Consider the following 19,068-nt stretch of genomic DNA (forward strand, 5'->3'; position numbering starts at 1 on the left):
GGAGAGGAGAGATGTCCTGGAACCGAGGAATATTCATGTCTCTGAGGGTAGGAGAGAACAGGTCTCCTGGGATTGAGGATCAGTCATGTCTCAGAGGAGAGGAGAGGAGAGATCTCCTGGGACTGAGGATCAGTCATGTCTCAGAGGGGAGGAGAGGAGAGATGTCCTGGAACTGAGGAACAGTCATGTCTCTGAGGGGAGGAGAGAAGAGGTCTCCTGGGATTGAGGATCAGTCATGTCTCAGAGGGGAGGAGAGGAGAGATCTCCTGGGACTGAGGATCAGTCATGTCTCAGAGGGGAGGAGAAGAGAGATCTCCTGGGACTGAGGATCAGCATGTCTCAGAGGAGAGGAGAGATGTCCTGGGACTGAGGATCACTCATGTCTGAGGGGAGGAGAGGAGAGATGTCCTGGGACTGAGGATCAGTCATGTCTCAGAGGGGAGGAGAGGAGAGATGTCCTGGGACTGAGGATCAGTCATGTCTCAGAGGGGAGGAGAGGAGAGATGTCCTGGGACTGAGGATCAGTCATGTCTCAGAGGGGAGGAGAGGAGAGATCTCCTGGGACTGAGGATCAGTCATGTCTGAGGGGGTGTGGGGGAGTGAGGGGTAAAGCCTGGGATAAGCACAGTGGATCCTTAGCTGTGAGGGAGTGAGGGGTAAAGCCTGGGGTAAGCACAGAGGATCCTTAGCTGTGAGGGAGTGAGGGGTAAAGCCTGGGATAAGCACAGAGGATCCTTAGCTGTGAGGGAGTGAGGGGTAAAGCCTGGGATAAGCACAGAGGATCCTTAGCTGTGAGGGAGTGAGGGGTAAAGCCTGGGATAAGCACAGAGGATCCTTAGCTGTGAGGGAGTGAGGGATAAAGCCTGGGATAAGCACAGAGGATCCTTAGCTGTGGGGAGTGAGAGGTAAAGCCTGGGATAAGCACAGAGGATCCTTAGCTGTGAGGGAGTGAGGGGTAAAGCCTGGGATAAGCACAGAGGATCCTTAGCTGTGAGAAAGTGAGGGGTAAAGCCTGGGATAAGCACAGAGGATCCTTAGCTGTGGGGGAGTGAGGGGTAAAGCCTGGGATAAGCACAGAGATCCTTAGCTGTGAGGGAGTGAGGGGTAAAGCCTGAGATAAGCACAGAGGATCCTTAGCTGTGAGGGAGTGAGGGGTAAAGCCTGGGATAAGCACAGAGGATCCTTAGCTGTGAGAAAGTGAGGGGTAAAGCCTGGGATAAGCACAGAGGATCCTTAGCTGTGAGGGAGTGAGGGGTAAAGCCTGGGATAAGCACAGAGGATCCTTAGCTGTGAGAGAGTGAGGGGTAAAGCCTGGGATAAGCACAGAGGATCCTTAGCTGTGAGGGAGTGAGAGGTAAAGCCTGGGATAAGCACAGAGGATCCTTAGCTGTGAGGGAGTGAGAGGTAAAGCCTGGGATAAGCACAGAGGATCCTTAGCTGTGAGGGAGTGAGGGGTAAAGCCTGGGATAAGCACAGAGGATCCTTAGCTGTGAGGGAGTGAGGGGTAAAGCCTGGGATAAGCACAGAGGATCCTTAGCTGTGGGGGAGTGAGAGGTAAAGCCTGGGATAAGCACAGAGGATCCTTAGCTGTGAGGGAGTGAGGGGTAAAGCCTGGGATAAGCACAGAGGATCCTTAGCTGTGAGGGAGTGGAGGGATAAAGCCTGGGATAAGCACAGAGGATCCTTAGCTGTGGGGGAGTGAGGGGTAAAGCCTGGGATAAGCACAGAGGATCCTTAGCTGTGAGGGAGTGAGAGGTAAAGCCTGGGATAAGCACAGAGGATCCTTAGCTGTGAGGGGTAAAGCCTGGGATAAGCACAGAGGATCCTTAGCTGTGAGGGAGTGAGGGGTAAAGCCTGGGATAAGCACAGAGGATCCTTAGCTGTGAGGGAGTGAGAGGTAAAGCCTGGGATAAGCACAGAGGATCCTTAGCTGTGAGGGAGAGAGGGGTAAAGCCTGGGATAAGCACAGAGGATCCTTAGCTGTGGGGGAGTGAGAGGTAAAGCCTGGGATAAGCACAGAGGATCCTTAGCTGTCAGGGAGTGAGAGGTAAAGCCTGGGATAAGCACTGAGGATCCTTAGCTGTGAGGGAGTGAGAGGTAAAGCCTGGGATAAGCACAGAGGATCCTTAGCTGTGGGGGAGTGAGGTGTAAAGCCTGGGATAAGCACAGAGGATCCTTAGCTGTGAGGGAGTGAGAGGTAAAGCCTGGGATAAGCACAGAGGATCCTTAGCTGTGAGGGAGTGAGGGGTAAAGCCCGGGATAAGCACAGAGGATCCTTAGCTGTGAGGGAGTGAGAGGTAAAGCCCGGGATAAGCACAGAGGATCCTTAGCTGTGAGGGAGTGAGGGGTAAAGCCTGGGATAAGCACAGAGGATCCTTAGCTGTGGGGGAGTGAGGGGTAAAGCCTGGGATAAGCACAGAGGATCCTTAGCTGTGAGGGAGTGAGGGGTAAAGCCTGGGATAAGCACAGAGGATCCTTAGCTGTGAGGGAGTGAGAGGTAAAGCCTGGGATAAGCACAGAGGATCCTTAGCTGTGAGGGAGTGAGAGGTAAAGCCTGGGATAAGCACAGAGGATCCTTAGCTGTGAGGGGTAAAGCCTGGGATAAGCACAGAGGATCCTTAGCTGTGAAAGCTAAAGCCTGGGATAAGCACAGAGGATCCTTAGCTGTGAGGGAGTGAGAGGTAAAGCCTGGGATAAGCACAGAGGATCCTTAGCTGTGAGGGGGTAAAGCCTGGGATAAGCACAGAGGATCCTTAGCTGTGAGGGGTAAAGCCTGGGATAAGCACAGAGGATCCTTAGCTGTGAGGAGTGAGGGGTAAAGCCTGGGATAAGCACAGAGGATCCTTAGCTCTGGGGGAGTGAGGGGTAAAGCCTGGGATAAGTACAGAGGATCCTTAGCTGTGAGGGAGTGAGGGGTAAAGCCTGGGATAAGCACAGAGGATCCTTAGCTGTGAGGGAGTGAGAGGTAAAGCCAGGGATAAGCACAGATGATCCTTAGCTGTGAGGGAGTGAGAGGTAAAGCATGGGATAAGCACAGAGGATCCTTAGCTGTGAGGGAGTGAGGGGTGAAGCCTGGGATAAGCACAGAGGATCCTTAGCTGTGAGGGAGTGAGGGGTAAAGCCTGGGATAAGCACAGAGGATCCTAGCTGTGAGGGAGTGAGGGGTAAAGCCTGGGATAAGCACAGAGGATCCTTAGCTGTGAGGGAGTGAGGGGTAAAGCCTGGGATAAGCACAGAGGATCCTTAGCTGTGAGGGAGTGAGAGGTAAAGCCCTGGGATAAGCACAGAGGATCCTTAGCTGTGAGGGAGTGAGAGGTAAAGCCATGGGATAAGCACAGAGGATCCTTAGCTGTGAGGGAGTGAGAGGTAAAGCCCGGGATAAGCACAGAGGATCCTTAGCTGTGAGGGAGTGAGAGGTAAAGCCTGGGATAAGCACAGAGGATCCTTAGCTGTGAGGGAGTGAGAGGTAAAGCCTGGGATAAGCACAGAGGATCCTTAGCTGTGAGGGAGTGAGAGGTAAAGCCTGGGATAAGCACAGAGGATCCTTAGCTGTGAGGGAGTGAGAGGTAAAGCCTGGGATAAGCACAGAGGATCCTTAGCTGTGGGGGAGTGAGGGGTAAAGCCTGGGATAAGCACAGAGGATCCTTAGCTGTGGGGGAGTGAGGGGTAAAGCCTGGGATAAGCACAGAGGATCCTTAGCTGTGAGGGAGTGAGGGGTAAAGCCTGGGATAAGCACAGAGGATCCTTAGCTGTGGGGGAGTGAGGTGTAAAGCCTGGGATAAGCACAGAGGATCCTTAGCTGTGAGGGAGTGAGGGGTAAAGCCTGGGATAAGCACAGAGGATCCTTAGCTGTGAGGGAGTGAGAGGTAAAGCCTGGGATAAGCACAGAGGATCCTTAGCTGTGAGGGAGTGAGAGGTAAAGCCTGGGATAAGCACAGAGGATCCTTAGCTGTGGGGGAGTGAGAGGGAAAGCCTGGGATAAGCACAGAGGATCCTTAGCTGTGGGGGAGTGAGGGGTAAAGCCTGGGATAAGCACAGAGGATCCTTAGCTGTGAGGGAGTGAGAGGTAAAGCCTGGGATAAGCACAGAGGATCCTTAGCTGTGAGGGAATGAGGGATAAAGCCTGGGATAAGCACAGAGGATCCTTAGCTGTGAGGGAGTGAGAGGTAAAGCCCGGGATAAGCACAGAGGATCCTTAGCTGTGGGGGAGTGAGGGGTAAAGCCCGGGATAAGCACAGAGGATCCTTAGCTATGAGGGAGTGAGAGGGTAAAGCCCGGGATAAGCACAGAGGATCCTTAGCTGTGGGGGAGTGAGGGGTAAAGCCCGGGATAAGCACAGAGGATCCTTAGCTGTGGGGGAGTGAGGGGTAAAGCCTGGGATAAGCACAGAGGATCCTTAGCTGTGAGGGAGTGAGGGGTAAAGCCTGGGATAAGCACAGAGGATCCTTAGCTGTGAGGGAGTGAGAGGTAAAGCCTGGGATAAGCACAGAGGATCCTTAGCTGTGGGGGAGTGAGAGGTAAAGCCTGGGATAAGCACAGAGGATCCTTAGCTGTGGGGGAGTGAGAGGTAAAGCCTGGGATAAGCACAGAGGATCCTTAGCTGTGAGGGAGTGAGAGGTAAAGCCTGGGATAAGCACAGAGGATCCTTAGCTGTGGGGGAGTGAGGTGTAAAGCCTGGGATAAGCACAGAGGATCCTTAGCTGTGGGGGAGTGAGAGGTAAAGCCTGGGATAAGCACAGAGGATCCTTAGCTGTGAGGGAGTGAGGGGTAAAGCCTGGGATAAGCACAGAGGATCCTTAGCTGTGAGGGAGTGAGAGGTAAAGCCTGGGATAAGCACAGAGGATCCTTAGCTGTGAGGGAGTGAGAGGTAAAGCCTGGGATAAGCACAGAGGATCCTTAGCTGTGGGGGAGTGAGGGGTAAAGCCTGGGATAAGCACAGAGGATCCTTAGCTGTGGGGGAGTTAGGGGTAAAGCCTGGGATAAGCACAGAGGATCCTTAGCTGTGAGGGAGTGAGAGGTAAAGCCTGGGATAAGCACAGAGGATCCTGAGCTGTGAGGGAGTGAGAGGTAAAGCCTGGGATAAGCACAGAGGATCCTTAGCTGTGAGGGAGTGAGTTGTAAAGCCCGGGATAAGCACAGAGGATCCTTAGCTGTGAGGGAGTGAGGGGTAAAGCCTCGGATAAGCACAGAGGATCCTTAGCTGTGAGGGAGTGAGAGGTAAAGCCCGGGATAAGCACAGAGGATCCTTAGCTGTGGGGGAGTGAGGTGTAAAGCCTGGGATAAGCACAGAGGATCCTTAGCTGTGGGGGAGTGAGAGGTAAAGCCTGGGATAAGCACAGAGGATCCTTAGCTGTGAGGGAGTGAGAGGTAAAGCCTGGGATAAGCACAGAGGATCCTTAGCTGTGAGGGAGTGAGAGGTAAAGCCTGGGATAAGCACAGAGGATCCTTAGCTGTGGGGGAGTGAGGGGTAAAGCCCGGGATAAGCACAGAGGATCCTTAGCTGTGGGGGAGTGAGGGGTAAAGCCTGGGATAAGCACAGAGGATCCTTAGCTGTGAGGGAGTGAGGGGTAAAGCCCGGGATAAGCACAGAGGATCCTTAGCTGTGGGGGAGTGAGGGGTAAAGCCCGGGGTAAGCACAGAGGATCCTTAGCTGTGGGGGAGTGAGGGGTAAAGCCCGGGATAAGCACAGAGGATCCTTAGCTGTGAGGAAGTGAGGGGTAAAGCCCGGGATAAGCACAGAGGATCCTTAGCTGTGAGGGAGTGAGGGGTAAAGCCTGGGATAAGCACAGAGGATCCTTAGCTGTGGGGGAGTGAGAGGTAAAGCCCGGGATAAGCACAGAGGATCCTTAGCTGTGGGGGAGTGAGGGGTAAAGCCTGGGATAAGCACAGAGGATCCTTAGCTGTGAGGGAGTGAGGGGTAAAGCCTGGGATAAGCACAGAGGATCCTTAGCTGTGAGGGAGTGAGGGGTAAAGCCTGGGATAAGCACAGAGGATCATTAGCTGTGAGGGAGTGAGAGGTAAAACCAGGGATAAGCACAGAGGATCTTTAGCTGTGAGGGGTAAAGCCTGGGATAAGCACAGAGGATCCTTAGCTGTGGGGGAGTGAGAGGTAAAGCCTGGGATAAGCACAGAGGATCCTTATTTATTTATTTATTTATTTAGAAACTTTTATATACCGGTATTAGTGGGGACATCATACCGGTTCACATATTAACAAAAGATTTAGAAGTACATTTCAACAGGGGAGGCGAACTGGGCAGGGGGTTAACCTAGAGCAGTAGGGAAAATAGATTAAACAACAAGAAATCAACAAGAGGTCATAACAAGAAGACAACAATGTACATTGTGATTAGATTCCTTAATATAAGGAAAAGGGCGGTCACCTAGGGGGTATGAGCAATAGAGGGAAGGGAGGGTCTATTCTGTGTAGGCTTGGTTGAACAGGAATGTTTTTAGTTTCTTTTTGAATTTGATGGCGCAGGGTTCAAGGCGCAAGTGGACGGGTAGGGAGTTCCAGAGGGCGGGGCCGGCAATGGATATGGAGCGGTCACGGGTGGATGAGAGATGAGCTGCCTTCAAGGACGGTACATGTAGATTACCTTTGTTGGCAGATCTGGTGGCTCGGGAGGACAGGGGCGCAGTGAAAGGGAGGTCAAGCCAGTTGGAGTTGTGTGTGTGGATAGATTTGTGTACTATGGTCAGGGTCTTGTAGTGTATACGGAAAAGGATGGGAAGCCAATGGAGATCCTTGAGGACAGGGGTAATATGTTCGTGTATGCGTGTGTTGGTAATGAGCCTTGCAGTGGCGTTTTGCAAAAGTTGAAGGGGTTTTATTGAAGATAAGGGGAGCCCTAGGAGGAGGGCATTACAATAGTCCAGTTTGGAGGTAAGGGTGGCTTGGATCACTGTGCGGAGATCTTGGGTGTACAGCAGGGGTCGGAGTTTCTTAAGAACGTTGAGTTTGAAGAAGCCTGCTTTGAGGATAGATTTGATTTGTGGTTTCATGCTAAGGTTGGGATCAAGGAGAACTCCGAGGTCCCTAACAGCTGGTTGACCTGAGAGGAGGTTAAGTTTAGGGTCATTAGGTATGAGGTCAGGCGGTTGCGAGGAGATGTGGAGGAGTTCCGTTTTGTTTGCGTTGAGGGCAAGCTGAAGGTTGGTGAGGAGGGAGTTGATGGCTGCAAGGCAATTTTCCCAGTGCTCCAGGGCGTCAGATATAGAGCTATGAATGGGAATGATGATCTGAACATCATCAGCATAGAGATAGAATTTGAGTTTAAGGTCAGTGAGGAGCTGGCAGAGGGGGGTGATATAAATATTGAAGAGGGTTGAGGAAAGAGATGAGCCTTGCGGGACTCCTTGTTGTAAAGGGTGTGAAGCAGAGAGGTTGTTTCCAATTTTGACAGAGAACTTTCTGTTTGAAAGATAGGATTTGAACCAGGCGAGAGCTATTCCTGAGATGCCGATGCTTTCTAGCCGTGTCAGGAGGCGGTGGTGGCTGATGGTATCAAAAGCCGCCGAAATGTCAAGGAGGGCAAGGAGGTAGCTGTGGCCTTGGCCCAGACCTCTGAGGAGGTAGTCGGCTAGGGAGAGGAGTAGGGATTCGGTATTAAAATGTTTTCTGAAGCCAAATTGGGAAACATGGAGGATAGCGTGATCTTCAAGGTAATCCATGAGTTGCGAATTAACAACTTTTTCCATTAGCTTGGAAATAAGAGGGAGGTTGGAGATGGGGCGGAAATTGGAGGGGTCTTTAGGGTCTAGGGAGGGTTTTTTAAGAAGGGGTTTGACGACAGCGTGCTTAAGTGAGTCTGGGACCATCCCATGGGTGAGGGAGCAGACTCCCCCACTCCTTAGCTGTGAGGGAGTGAGAGATAAAGCCAGGGATAAGTACAGAGGATCCTTAGCTGTGAGGGAGTGAGAGGTAAAGCCCGGGATAAGCACAGAGGATCCTTAGCTGTGAGGGAGTGAGAGGTAAAGCCTGGGATAAGCACAGAGGATCCTTAGCTGTGAGGGAGTGAGAGGTAAAGCCTGGGATAAGCACAGAGGATCCTTAGCTGTGAGGGAGTGAGAGGGAAAGCCTGGGATAAGCACAGAGGATCCTTAGCTGTGAGGGAGTGAGAGGTAAAGCCTGGGATAAGCACAGAGGATCCTTAGCTGTGAGGGAGTGAGAGGTAAAGCCTGGGATAAGCACAGAGGATCCTTAGCTGTGGGGGAGTGAGGGGTAAAGCCTGGGATAAGCACAGAGGATCCTTAGCTGTGGGGGAGTGAGAGGTAAAGCCTGGGATAAGCACAGAGGATCCTTAGCTGTGAGGGAGTGAGGGGTAAAGCCTGGGATAAGCACAGAGGATCCTTAGCTGTGAGGGAGTGAGGGGTAAAGCCTGGGATAAGCACAGAGGATCCTTAGCTGTGAGGGAGTGAGGGGTAAAGCCTGGGATAAGCACAGAGGATCCTTAGCTGTGAGGGGAGTGAGAGGGTAAAGCCTGGGATAAGCACAGAGGATCCTTAGCTGTGGGGGAGTGAGAGGTAAAGCCTGGGATAAGCACAGAGGATCCTTAGCTGTGGGGGAGTGAGAGGTAAAGCCTGGGATAAGCACAGAGGATCCTTAGCTGTGGGGGAGTGAGAGGGTAAAGCCCGGGATAAGCACAGAGGATCCTTAGCTGTGAGGGAGTGAGGGGTAAAGCCCGGGATAAGCACAGAGGATCCTTAGCTGTGAGGGAGTGAGAGGTAAAGCCCGGGATAAGCACAGAGGATCCTTAGCTGTGAGGGAGTGAGAGGTAAAGCCCGGGATAAGCACAGAGGATCCTTAGCTGTGGGGGAGTGAGGGGTAAAGCCCGGGATAAGCACAGAGGATCCTTAGCTATGAGGGAGTGAGAGGTAAAGCCCGGGATAAGCACAGAGGATCCTTAGCTGTGGGGGAGTGAGGGGTAAAGCCCGGGATAAGCACAGAGGATCCTTAGCTGTGGGGGAGTGAGGGGTAAAGCCTGGGATAAGCACAGAGGATCCTTAGCTGTGAGGGAGTGAGGGGTAAAGCCTGGGATAAGCACAGAGGATCCTTAGCTGTGGGGGAGTGAGAGGTAAAGCCTGGGATAAGCACAGAGGATCCTTAGCTGTGGGGGAGTGAGAGGTAAAGCCTGGGATAAGCACAGAGGATCCTTAGCTGTGGGGGAGTGAGAGGTAAAGCCTGGGATAAGCACAGAGGATCCTTAGCTGTGAGGGAGTGAGAGGTAAAGCCTGGGATAAGCACAGAGGATCCTTAGCTGTGAGGGAGTGAGAGGTAAAGCCTGGGATAAGCACAGAGGATCCTTAGCTGTGAGGGAGTGAGAGGTAAAGCCTGGGATAAGCACAGAGGATCCTTAGCTGTGAGGGAGTGAGAGGTAAAGCCTGGGATAAGCACAGAGGATCCTTAGCTGTGAGGGAGTGAGAGGGTAAAGCCTGGGATAAGCACAGAGGATCCTTAGGTGTGAGGGAGTGAGAGGTAAAGCCTGGGATAAGCACAGAGGATCCTTAGCTGTGAGGGAGTGAGGGGTAAAGCCTGGGATAAGCACAGAGGATCCTTAGCTGTGAGGGAGTGAGAGGTAAAGCCTGGGATAAGCACAGAGGATCCTTAGCTGTGAGGGAGTGAGGGGTAAAGCCTGGGATAAGCACAGAGGATCCTTAGCTGTGAGGGAGTGAGAGGTAAAGCCTGGGATAAGCACAGAGGATCCTTAGCTGTGAGGGAGTGAGGGGTAAAGCCTGGGATTAGATGGACTTGTGGATTTATATCAGGACTATTTGCTGACTTTTTCTCTTTGGATCTTTCTATTTATGAGGCCCTGAACTCCTGCAGAATAGGTCAGTGTAATATGTTGTTGAGAGACCCTGAGAATCTGACATTTATATGCGTCTGCTTTTCATTTCTGTGTGCAGTCTCTCAGACTCCTCCCTCGCTCTTTACTGGTTCCCTATAATCTGTCTTGTCTTTCTCTTGTCTTTAAACAGGTGGCTGAAAAATTGATTCGCATGTTTGCTGAGCAGATATTTTACACGGGATTTATCCACGCTGACCCCCATCCTGGGAATGGTAAGAGTGGTGCTCAGTATAAAAGTGTAAGATGTGAAGTACTGAGGGAGCGAGGAGATGCAGTTTTCCGTAGATGCTGACGCTGTATAATTAGGGGAAGAGATTGCTTCTTATTCTTCCCCTGGTAGTGTCCAGGAAGAAACTCTGATTTTCTGTCAGTATAGTGTCAGCCTCTCCTGGTATTTTAGCACCGTAAGACGGAAGGGTAGGCCATAGCTTCCCCTCCTGGAGTATTCATTTATTCTTGCTGTGAGACCGAGCTGGAGAGTGGTTGCTTCCGTACAGCAAAGCAATACGGGAAACAGAAAAAAAAAATCTCTTGTTAAGGTAATTTAGTGCCTATCCTGTCCAGAGAATCACAGACCTTTGCTACCATCTCTTCTGCAGTATCACTTATGTAAGTATTGAACACGGCTGGAGCCAGGACTAATGGTTGTGGCTCTCCATTGAAAGATCCTATTAGGTGGAATGAACTCCATTTCCCTGTACGTACCCGGATCAGTCCAGACCGTGGGTTGAGCCTCCTGTCCAGCAGAGGGAGACAGAGAAAAACTGAAAGTGTATCCTATATGAGGACAGAGCCTACCCTGCAGCCCTGCAGTATTTGTCTGTCTCCAGCAGGTGGAACAGCTCACCCTGTGGTTCCCTGTTAGCTTGCCCTTTCTTCCCCTCGGGGTTTCTTCTTGACTCTTTTCTCTGGGGCAAGCTCAAGCAAGAATTGTTTTCATCTGATTTCTTTGAAAAAAAAAATTACCTGTAAATTTCTGTCATTTTTACTCACTGTGTCAGGGAGACAGTTCTGTCTCCCTCGCTCTTGGGGTTCCTAGAGGGGCTTGACCCCTTGATTTGCTCAGCCTAGGTTCCCTTCCCGGTGACCTAGTGTGGGTGATACTGGTGGTGCCAGTCCCTCTCCCTTAGTCTGCTGCCTTGCCCCGAGATGCACATTCATAAGAACATCATAAATGCCATACTGGGTCAGACCAAGGATCCATCGAGCCCAGCATCCTGTTTCCAACAGTGGCCAATCCAGGTCATAAGAACCTGGCAGGATCCCAAGCACTAAGAAGATCCCATGCTACTGATGCAATTAATAGCAGTGACTATTTTCTAAGTCAACTTAATTCATAGCCATTAATGGACTTCTCCTCCAAGAACTTATCCAATCCTTTTTTAAACACAGCTACACTAACTGCACGAACCACATCCTCTGGCAACAAATTCCAGAGTTTAATTGTGCGTTGAGTAAAAAAGAACTTTCTCCGATTAGTTTTAAATGTGCCCCATGCTAACTTCATGGAGTGCCCCCTAGTCTTTCTACTATCCGAAAGAGTAAATAACCGATTCACATCTACCCCTTCTAGACCTCTCATGATTTTAAACACCTCTATCATATCCCCCCTCAGTCGTCTCTTCTCCAAGCTGAAAAGTCCTAACCTCTTTAGTCTTTCCTCATAGGGGAGTTGTTCCATTCCCCTTATCATTTTGGTTGCCCTTCTCTGTACCTTCTCCATCGCAATTATATCTTTTTTGAGATGTGGCGACCAGAATTGTACACAGTATTCAAGGTGCGGTCTCACCATGGAGCGATACAGAGGCATTATGACATTTTCCGTTTTATTCACCATTCCCTTCCTAATAATTCCCAACATTCTGTTTGCTTTTTTGACTGCCGCAGCACACTGAGCCGACGATTTCAATGTGTTATCCACTATGACACCTAGATCTCTTTCTTGGGTTGTAGCACCTAATATGGAACCCAACATTGTGTAATTATAGCATGGGTTATTTTTCCCTATATGCATCACCTTGCACTTATCCACATTAAATTTCATCTGCCATTTTGATGCCCAATTTTCCAGTCTCACAAGGTCTTCCTGTAATTTATCACAATCTGCTTGTGATTTAACTACTCTGAACAATTTAGTGTCATCTGCAAATTTGATTATCTCACTCGTCGTATTTCTTTCCAGATCATTTATAAATATATTGAACAGTAAGGGTCCCAATACAGATCCCTGAGGCACTCCACTGTCCACTCCCTTCCACTGAGAAAATTGCCCATTTAATCCTACTCTCTGTTTCCTGTCTTTTAGCCAGTTTGCAATCCACGAAAGGACATCGCCACCTATCCCATGACTTTTTACTTTTCCTAGAAGCCTCTCATGAGGAACTTTGTCAAACGCCTTCTGAAAATCCAAGTATACTACAAAGACCAGGGGACACACAAATAAGTTACTGGGTAATACATTTAATACCAATAAGAGAAAATAATTTTCTACTCAGTGCATAATTAAGCTCTGGAATTCTTTGCCAGAGGATGTGGTGAAAGTTGTTAGTGTAGCTGTGTTTAAAAAAGGCTTGGACAAGTTCCTGGAGGAAAAGTCCATTAACCATTATTAAGGTGGAGTTGCAGAAATCCTCTGCTTATTCTTGGGATAAGCAGCCTGGACTCTCTCTACCCCTTGGATCCTGCCAGGTTCTTATGGCCTGGATTGACCACTGTTGGAAACAGGATACTGGGCTGGATGGACCCTTGGTCTGACCCAGTGTGGCAAGCCTTATGTACTTATGTACTTTTAAGGACATATGACAGAGGCAAGGTGAGTGCAGAAGTAACCCGGATAACGTGAGCTGAATATTCTGGAAGCCGATGAGTGAAGAGGCTTTGTGGATAGAGTTACCTGATAGCTTTAGCTGAATATTTAGAAGAACTTATTCAGATGAATTTTCTGCTGAATATATCTGGATAAGGTTATCTGGGTTACTTTGCTGCTCTCTAGCTTCTTGAACATTAAAAAATAAAGTTGAAGCTGTACCCAACCCTATTCCCCAATATCTTTTTAAATTATAGCATGGCCTAGTGCCCCTACCTCCCCACAAATATCTTAAAAAGCAGTCCCTCTACCAAAAGCCCTACTTTAAAAATCAGTTATGTCCAGAAATCCCCACTCCTGAAGCCCCAAACTCTTCCCAGTGCAGAGTTGGGAGTAGGAGGGACTCTCGCGTCTCCTGCTGTGTGAATGGAGATTGGCTGCCTCTCTGTCACTGCCTTCTTGAATTGTTTTTTGTTTCTGTTTTTTAGCTAACTGGCTGACTTTAGCACAGCACTTTTTCCCATCAGCTGGATATATTTAGCCATGCACCCTGTACTGCTGCTTTTTATCCAGCTAAAATTTAGCTGGTGAACAGGGACATTTTTAATTGATGCATTTTCAAGACAAATGCTGTCAATATTGACCTCAATAAAACCTAAATAACTGAACAAAATAGAAAACTAGATAAAGATGAACCGGTAGATGTAGTGTATTTCGATTTTCAGAAGGCATTTAGCAAAGTTCCTCATGAGTAAAAAGTCATGGGATAGGAGGCGATGTCCTTTCGTGGATTACAAACTGGCTAAAAGACAGGAAACAGAGAGTAGGATTAAATGGTCAATTTTCTCAGTGGAAAAGGGTAAACAGTGGAGTGCCTCAGGGATCTGTACTTGGACTGGTGCTTTTCAATCAACCTAATAAACGAAGGTTGACTGACGTGCCGCAAATGCGCAGTAGAGAGCAGCTCTACTGCGCATGTGCGGGCAAGCACGTCGGTCTCAGCGAGCGTCAGCTGAATTTACTAACATGGCAGCGGCGGCGACGAGGAGCGGCGGCGGTGGCATGCGGCGGCGTTGTCGAGTGGCAGCGGCCGCGGCGGCGGCAGCGATGAGGAGCGGCGGTGGCGGCGATGAGGAGAGGCGACGGCCAGTAGCGAGGGAGGAGCGAAGGAGGAGCGAGTGAGAGGGAGGGAGGAGAGAGAGAGAGACTGAGTGAGAGGGAGGGAGGAGAGAGAGAGGGAGGGACTGAGAGGGAGGGAGGAGAGAGAGGGAGACTGAGAGAGAGGGAGGGACTGAGTGGGAGGGGGCGTGAGAGGGAGGGAGGGGGAGGGGTGAGGGAGTGAGAGGGAGGGAGTGGGAGGGGGGAGGGAGTGGGAGGGAGGGAGTGAGAGGAACTGAGGGAGGGAGGGACTGGGAGGGGGAGGGAGAGGGAGGAAGTGTGTTGGGAGGGATTGGGAGGGACGGTAGGGGGTGGGAAACGAGTGAGGGGAGAGAGAGAGAATGAAGGGGAGGTGAGAGACAGAGGGACTGTGAGTAAGTGAAGGTAAGAAGTTGTTGGAAGCAAGAGAAAAAAGGGAAGTGAGGAGGGCTGAGGGAGAGGGAGATGGGATTTAGAGAGGGTGGGGAGTGACATGAGGAAGGGGAGAGATGGTGGGAGGTTGAATGAATGGGAAGGGGAGGGAGCAAGGTTGAGAGTGAGGTGAAGGAGGCCCAGTGGGAGATCAGGGTGCGTAAGACTGAGTGGAGGAGAAAGGGGGTGACGTGGACGAGGGGAAGGGGGAGTGAGGGAGAAAAAGTGTAGAAGGGTGCTGTGTTTCGAAAATGGACTGAAAAAAAATTTAATGTAGCCCGTTTTAACGGGCTTAACGGCTTGTATATATATAAATGATCTGTAAAGGAATACGAGTGAGATTATCAAATTTGCAGATGACACAAAATTGTTCAGAGTCGTTAAATCACAAGCAGATTGTGATAAATTGCAGGAAGACCTTGTGAGACTGGAAAATTGGGCATCCAAATGGCAGATGAAATTTAATGTGGACAAGTGCAAGGTGATGCATATAGGGAAAAATAACCCATGCTATAATTACACAATGTTGGGTTCCATATTAGGAGCTACAACCCAAGAAAGAGATCTAGGTGTCATAGTGGATAACACATTGAAATCGTCGGCTCAGTGTGCTGCGGCAGTCAAAAAAGCAAACATAATGTTGGGAATTATTAGGAAGGGAATGGTGAATAGAACGGAAAATGTCATAATGCCTCTGTATCGCTCCATGGTGAGACCGCACCTTGAATACTGTGTACAATTCTGGTCGCCGCATCTCAAAAAAGATATAATTGCGATGGAGAAGGTACAGGGAAGGGCTACCAAAATGATAAGGGGAATGGAACAGCTCCTCTATGAGGAAAGGCTGAAGAGGTTAGGGCTGTTCAGCTTGGAGAAGAGACGGCTGAGGGGGGATATGATAGAGGTGTTTAAAATCATGAGAGGTCTAGAACGGGTAAATGTGGATCAGTTATTTACTCTTTCGGATAGTAGAAGGACTAGGGAGCATTCCATGAAGTTAGCATGGGGCACATTTAAGACTAATTGGAGAAAATTCATTTTCACTCAATGCACAATTAAACTCTGGAATTTGTTGCCAGAGGATGTGGTTAGTGCAGTTAGTGTAGCTGGGTTCAAAAAAGGTTTGGATAAGTTCTTGGAGGAGAAGTCCGTTACCTGCTATTAATTAAGCTGACTTAGGGAATAGTCACTGCTATTTATGGCATCAGTAGCATGGGATATACTTAGTGTTTGGGTACTTGCCAGGTACTTGTAGCCTGGATTGGCCACTGTTGGAAACAGGATGCTGGGCTTGATGGACCCTTGGTCTGACCCAGAATGGCATGTTCTTATGTTCTTATACAATCAGATGACAGGTCATTTTATCGACATGCAATAAATATAAAATTGAGGTAATCTAAAAAAGTAAGTAGCAGTAACCTGATTTGCAGACTAAGATACAGTATATTTGATTGTCAAACTGTAACCCGCCTAGAATGGATGACAGAGCAGGAAGCACATATTTTATTTTGTCAGTTTTCTGAAACATAAAAACGGGCGTCACTTGTAGAGAAAGAGGCATTCTGGGATTCCACCGTCCGTCCGTCCGCCTGCAGAGTGAAAGAGCCCCCTTCTCATCACGTGTGTGTATTGGACCGCCTCACTCTCTTGCAGGGCAGCCAGATTGGAATAATAATCTGCTTCTTGGTTGTGCTTGCAGTGTTGGTGAGGAAAGGGCCCGATGGGTCTGCAGAGCTGATCCTCCTGGACCATGGACTGTATGAGTTTCTGTGCGAGAGGTAAGCACGGCCTGGATCACAGGATGGCAGCAGGGTTGTGACTGCGGCCTGCTATTGCTTAGGTTGGGGATTGGTAATTTCATAGGTAGTCATGGCTGACCGTTTACTGATTCTCTCTTTTAGGGTGTGGAGGTAAATGGTGAGGGAGGAGTAAATAGTATGGGAGCAATATGGTGGAGGAGAGATAGGGAGTCGGGTAAATGGTGAGGGGTAAATGGAGCAATAGGGGATGAGGGTGGATAGGAAGGGAGGGAGTGTATGGTAGGAGAGGGATAGGGAGTGGGGTTAATGGGGAGGGGCAGGGTGTGGGGGATGGATAGGAAGGGAGGGAGTGTATGGTAGGAGAGGGAAAGGGAGTGGGGTTAATGGGGAGGGGCAGGGTGTGGGGGATGGATAGGAAGGGAGGGAGTGTATGGTAGGAGAGGATAGGGAGGTGGGGTTAATGGGAAGGGGCAGGGTGTGGGGGATGGATAGGAAGGGAGGGAGTGTATGGTAGGAGAGGGATAGGGAGTGGGGTTAATGGGAAGGGGCAGGGTGTGGGGGATGGATAGGAAGGGAGGGAGTGTATGGTAGGAGAGGTATAGGAGTGGGTAATGGGGAGGGCAGGGGTGGGGGATGGGGGGATGGATAGGAAGGGAGGGAGTGTATGGTTAGGAGAGGGATAGGGGAGTGGGGTTTAATGGGGAGGGGCAGGGTGGGGGGGATGGATAGGAAGGGAGGGAGTGTATGGTAGGAGAGGGATAGGGAGTGGGGTTAATGGGAAGGGGCAGGGTGTGGGGGATGGATAGGAAGGGAGGGAGTGTATGGTAGGAGAGGGATAGGGAGTGGGGTTAATGGGAAGGGGGCAGGGTGTGGGGGATGGATAGGAAGGGAGGGAGTGTATGGTAGGAGAGGGATAGGGGAGTGGGGTTAATGGGAAGGGGAGGGGTGTGGGGGATGGATAGGAAGGGAGGGAGTGTGTATGGTAGGAGAGGGATAGGGAGTGGGGTTAATGGGAAGGGGCAGGGTGTGGGGATGGATAGGAAGGGAGGGAGTGTATGGTAGGAGAGGATAGGGAGTGGGGTTAATGGGCAGGGGCCGGGTGTGGGGGATGGATAGGAAGGGAGGGAGTGTATGGTAGGAGAGGGATAGGGAGTGGGGTAATGGGAGGGGCAGGGTGTGGGGGATGGATAGGAAGGGCGGGAGTGTATGGTAGGAGGAGAGGGATAGGGAGTGGGGTTTAATGGGAAGGGGCCAGGGTCGTGTGGGGGGATGGATAGGAAGGGAGGGGAGTGTATGGTAGGAGAGGGATAGGGAGTGGGGGTTAATGGGAAGGGGCAGGGTGTGGGGGATGGATAGGAAGGGAGGGAGTGTATGGTAGGAGAGGGATAGGGAGTGGGGTTAATGGGAAGGGGCAGGGTGTGGGGGATGGATAGGAAGGGAGGGAGTGGTATGGTAGGAGAGGATAGGGAGTGGGGTTAATGGGAAGGGGCAGGGTGTGGGGGATGGATAGGAAGGGAGGGAGTGTATGGTAGGAGAGGGATAGGGAGTGGGGTAATGGGAAGGGGCAGGGTGTGGGGGATGGATAGGAAGGGAGGGAGTGTATGGTAGGAGAGGGATAGGGAGTGGGGTTAATGGGGAGGGGCAGGGTGTGGGGGTATGGATGGAAGGGAGGGAGTGTAGTATGGTAGGAGAGGGATAGGGAGTGGGGTTAATGGGAAGGGGCCGCAGGGTGTGGTGGGGATGGATAGGAAGGGAGGGAGTGTATGGTAGGAGAAGGGATAGGGAGTGGGGTTAATGGGAAGGGGCAGGGTGTGGGGGGATGGATAGGAAGGGAGGGAGTGTGTATGGTAGGAGAGGGATAGGGAGTGGGGTTAATGGGAAGGGGCAGGGGCAGGGTGTGGGGGATGGATAGGAAGGGAGGGAGTGTATGGTAGGAGAGGGATAGGGGAGTGGGTGTTTAATGGGAAGGGGCAGGGTGTGTGGGGGATGGATAGGAAGGGAGGGAGTTGTATGTAGGAGAGGGATAGGGAGTGGGGTTAATGGGGAGGGGCAGGGTGTGGGGGATGGATAGGAAGGGAGGGAGTGTATGGTAGGAGAGGGATAGGGAGTGGGGTTAATGGGAAGGGGCAGGGTGTGGGGGATGGATAGGAAGGGAGGGAGTGTATGGTAGGAGAGGGATAGGGAGTGGGGTTAATGGGAAGGGGCAGGGTGTGGGGGATGGATAGGAAGGGAGGGAGTGTGTATGGTAGGAGAGGGATAGGGAGTGGGGTTAATGGGAAGGGGCAGGGTGTGGGGGATGGATAGGAAGGAGGGAGTGTATGGTAGGAGAGGGATAGGGAGTGGGGTGAAGGGGAAGGGGCAGGGTGGGGGGATGGATAGGAAGGAGGGAGTGTATGGTAGGAGAGGGATAGGGAGTGGGGGTAATGGGGAGGAGCAGGGGTGGGGGATGGATAGGAAGGGAGGGAGTGTGTATGGTAGGAGAGGGATAGGGAGTGGGGTTAATGGGGAGGGGCAGGGTGTGGGGGATGGATAGGAAGGGAGGGAGTGTATGGTAGGAGAGGGATAGGGAGTGGGGTTAATGGGAAGGGGCAGGGTGTGGGGGATGGATGGAAGGAGGAGGGAGTGTATGGTAGGAGAGGGATAGGGAGTGGGGTTAATGGGGAAGGGGCAGGGTGTGGGGGATGGATAGGAAGGGAGGGAGTGTATGGTAGGAGAGGGATAGGGAGTGGGGTTAATGGGGAGGGGCAGGGTGTGGGGGGATGGATGGGAAGGAGGGAGTGTATGGTAGGAGAGGGATAGGGAGTGGGGTTAATGGGGAGGGGCAGGGTGTGGGGGATGGATAGGAAGGGAGGGAGTGTATGGTAGGAGAGGGATAGGGAGTGGGGTTAATGGGGAGGGGCAGGGTGTGGGGGATGGATGGGAAGGAGGGAGTGTATGGTAGGAGAGGGATAGGGAGTGGGGTTAATGGGGAGGGGCAGGGTGTGGGGGATGGATGGGAAGGAGGGAGTGTATGGTAGGAGAGGGATAGGGAGTGGGGTTTAATGGGGAGGGGCAGGGTGTGGGGGATGGATAGGAAGGGAGG

General features: G+C 51.1%; 1 protein-coding gene across 3 annotated transcripts in view; it reads left to right on the forward strand.

Moving 5' to 3' along the window:
* ADCK5 (aarF domain containing kinase 5) overlaps positions 1–19,068 on the forward strand; it is a 269,661-nt gene that overhangs the window by 109,102 nt on the left and 141,491 nt on the right. For all 3 annotated transcript variants that reach the window (XM_029592309.1, XM_029592308.1, XM_029592310.1), the window contains 2 exons: positions 9,982–10,063; positions 15,926–16,004. In XM_029592309.1, coding sequence (XP_029448169.1) covers positions 9,982–10,063; positions 15,926–16,004 — 161 coding nt within the window. The remainder of the gene's footprint in view (positions 1–9,981; positions 10,064–15,925; positions 16,005–19,068) is intronic.

The sequence above is a fragment of the Rhinatrema bivittatum genome, chromosome 2 (genome assembly GCF_901001135.1).
Source record: "Rhinatrema bivittatum chromosome 2, aRhiBiv1.1, whole genome shotgun sequence".
NCBI classification, from domain to species: domain Eukaryota; kingdom Metazoa; phylum Chordata; class Amphibia; order Gymnophiona; family Rhinatrematidae; genus Rhinatrema; species Rhinatrema bivittatum.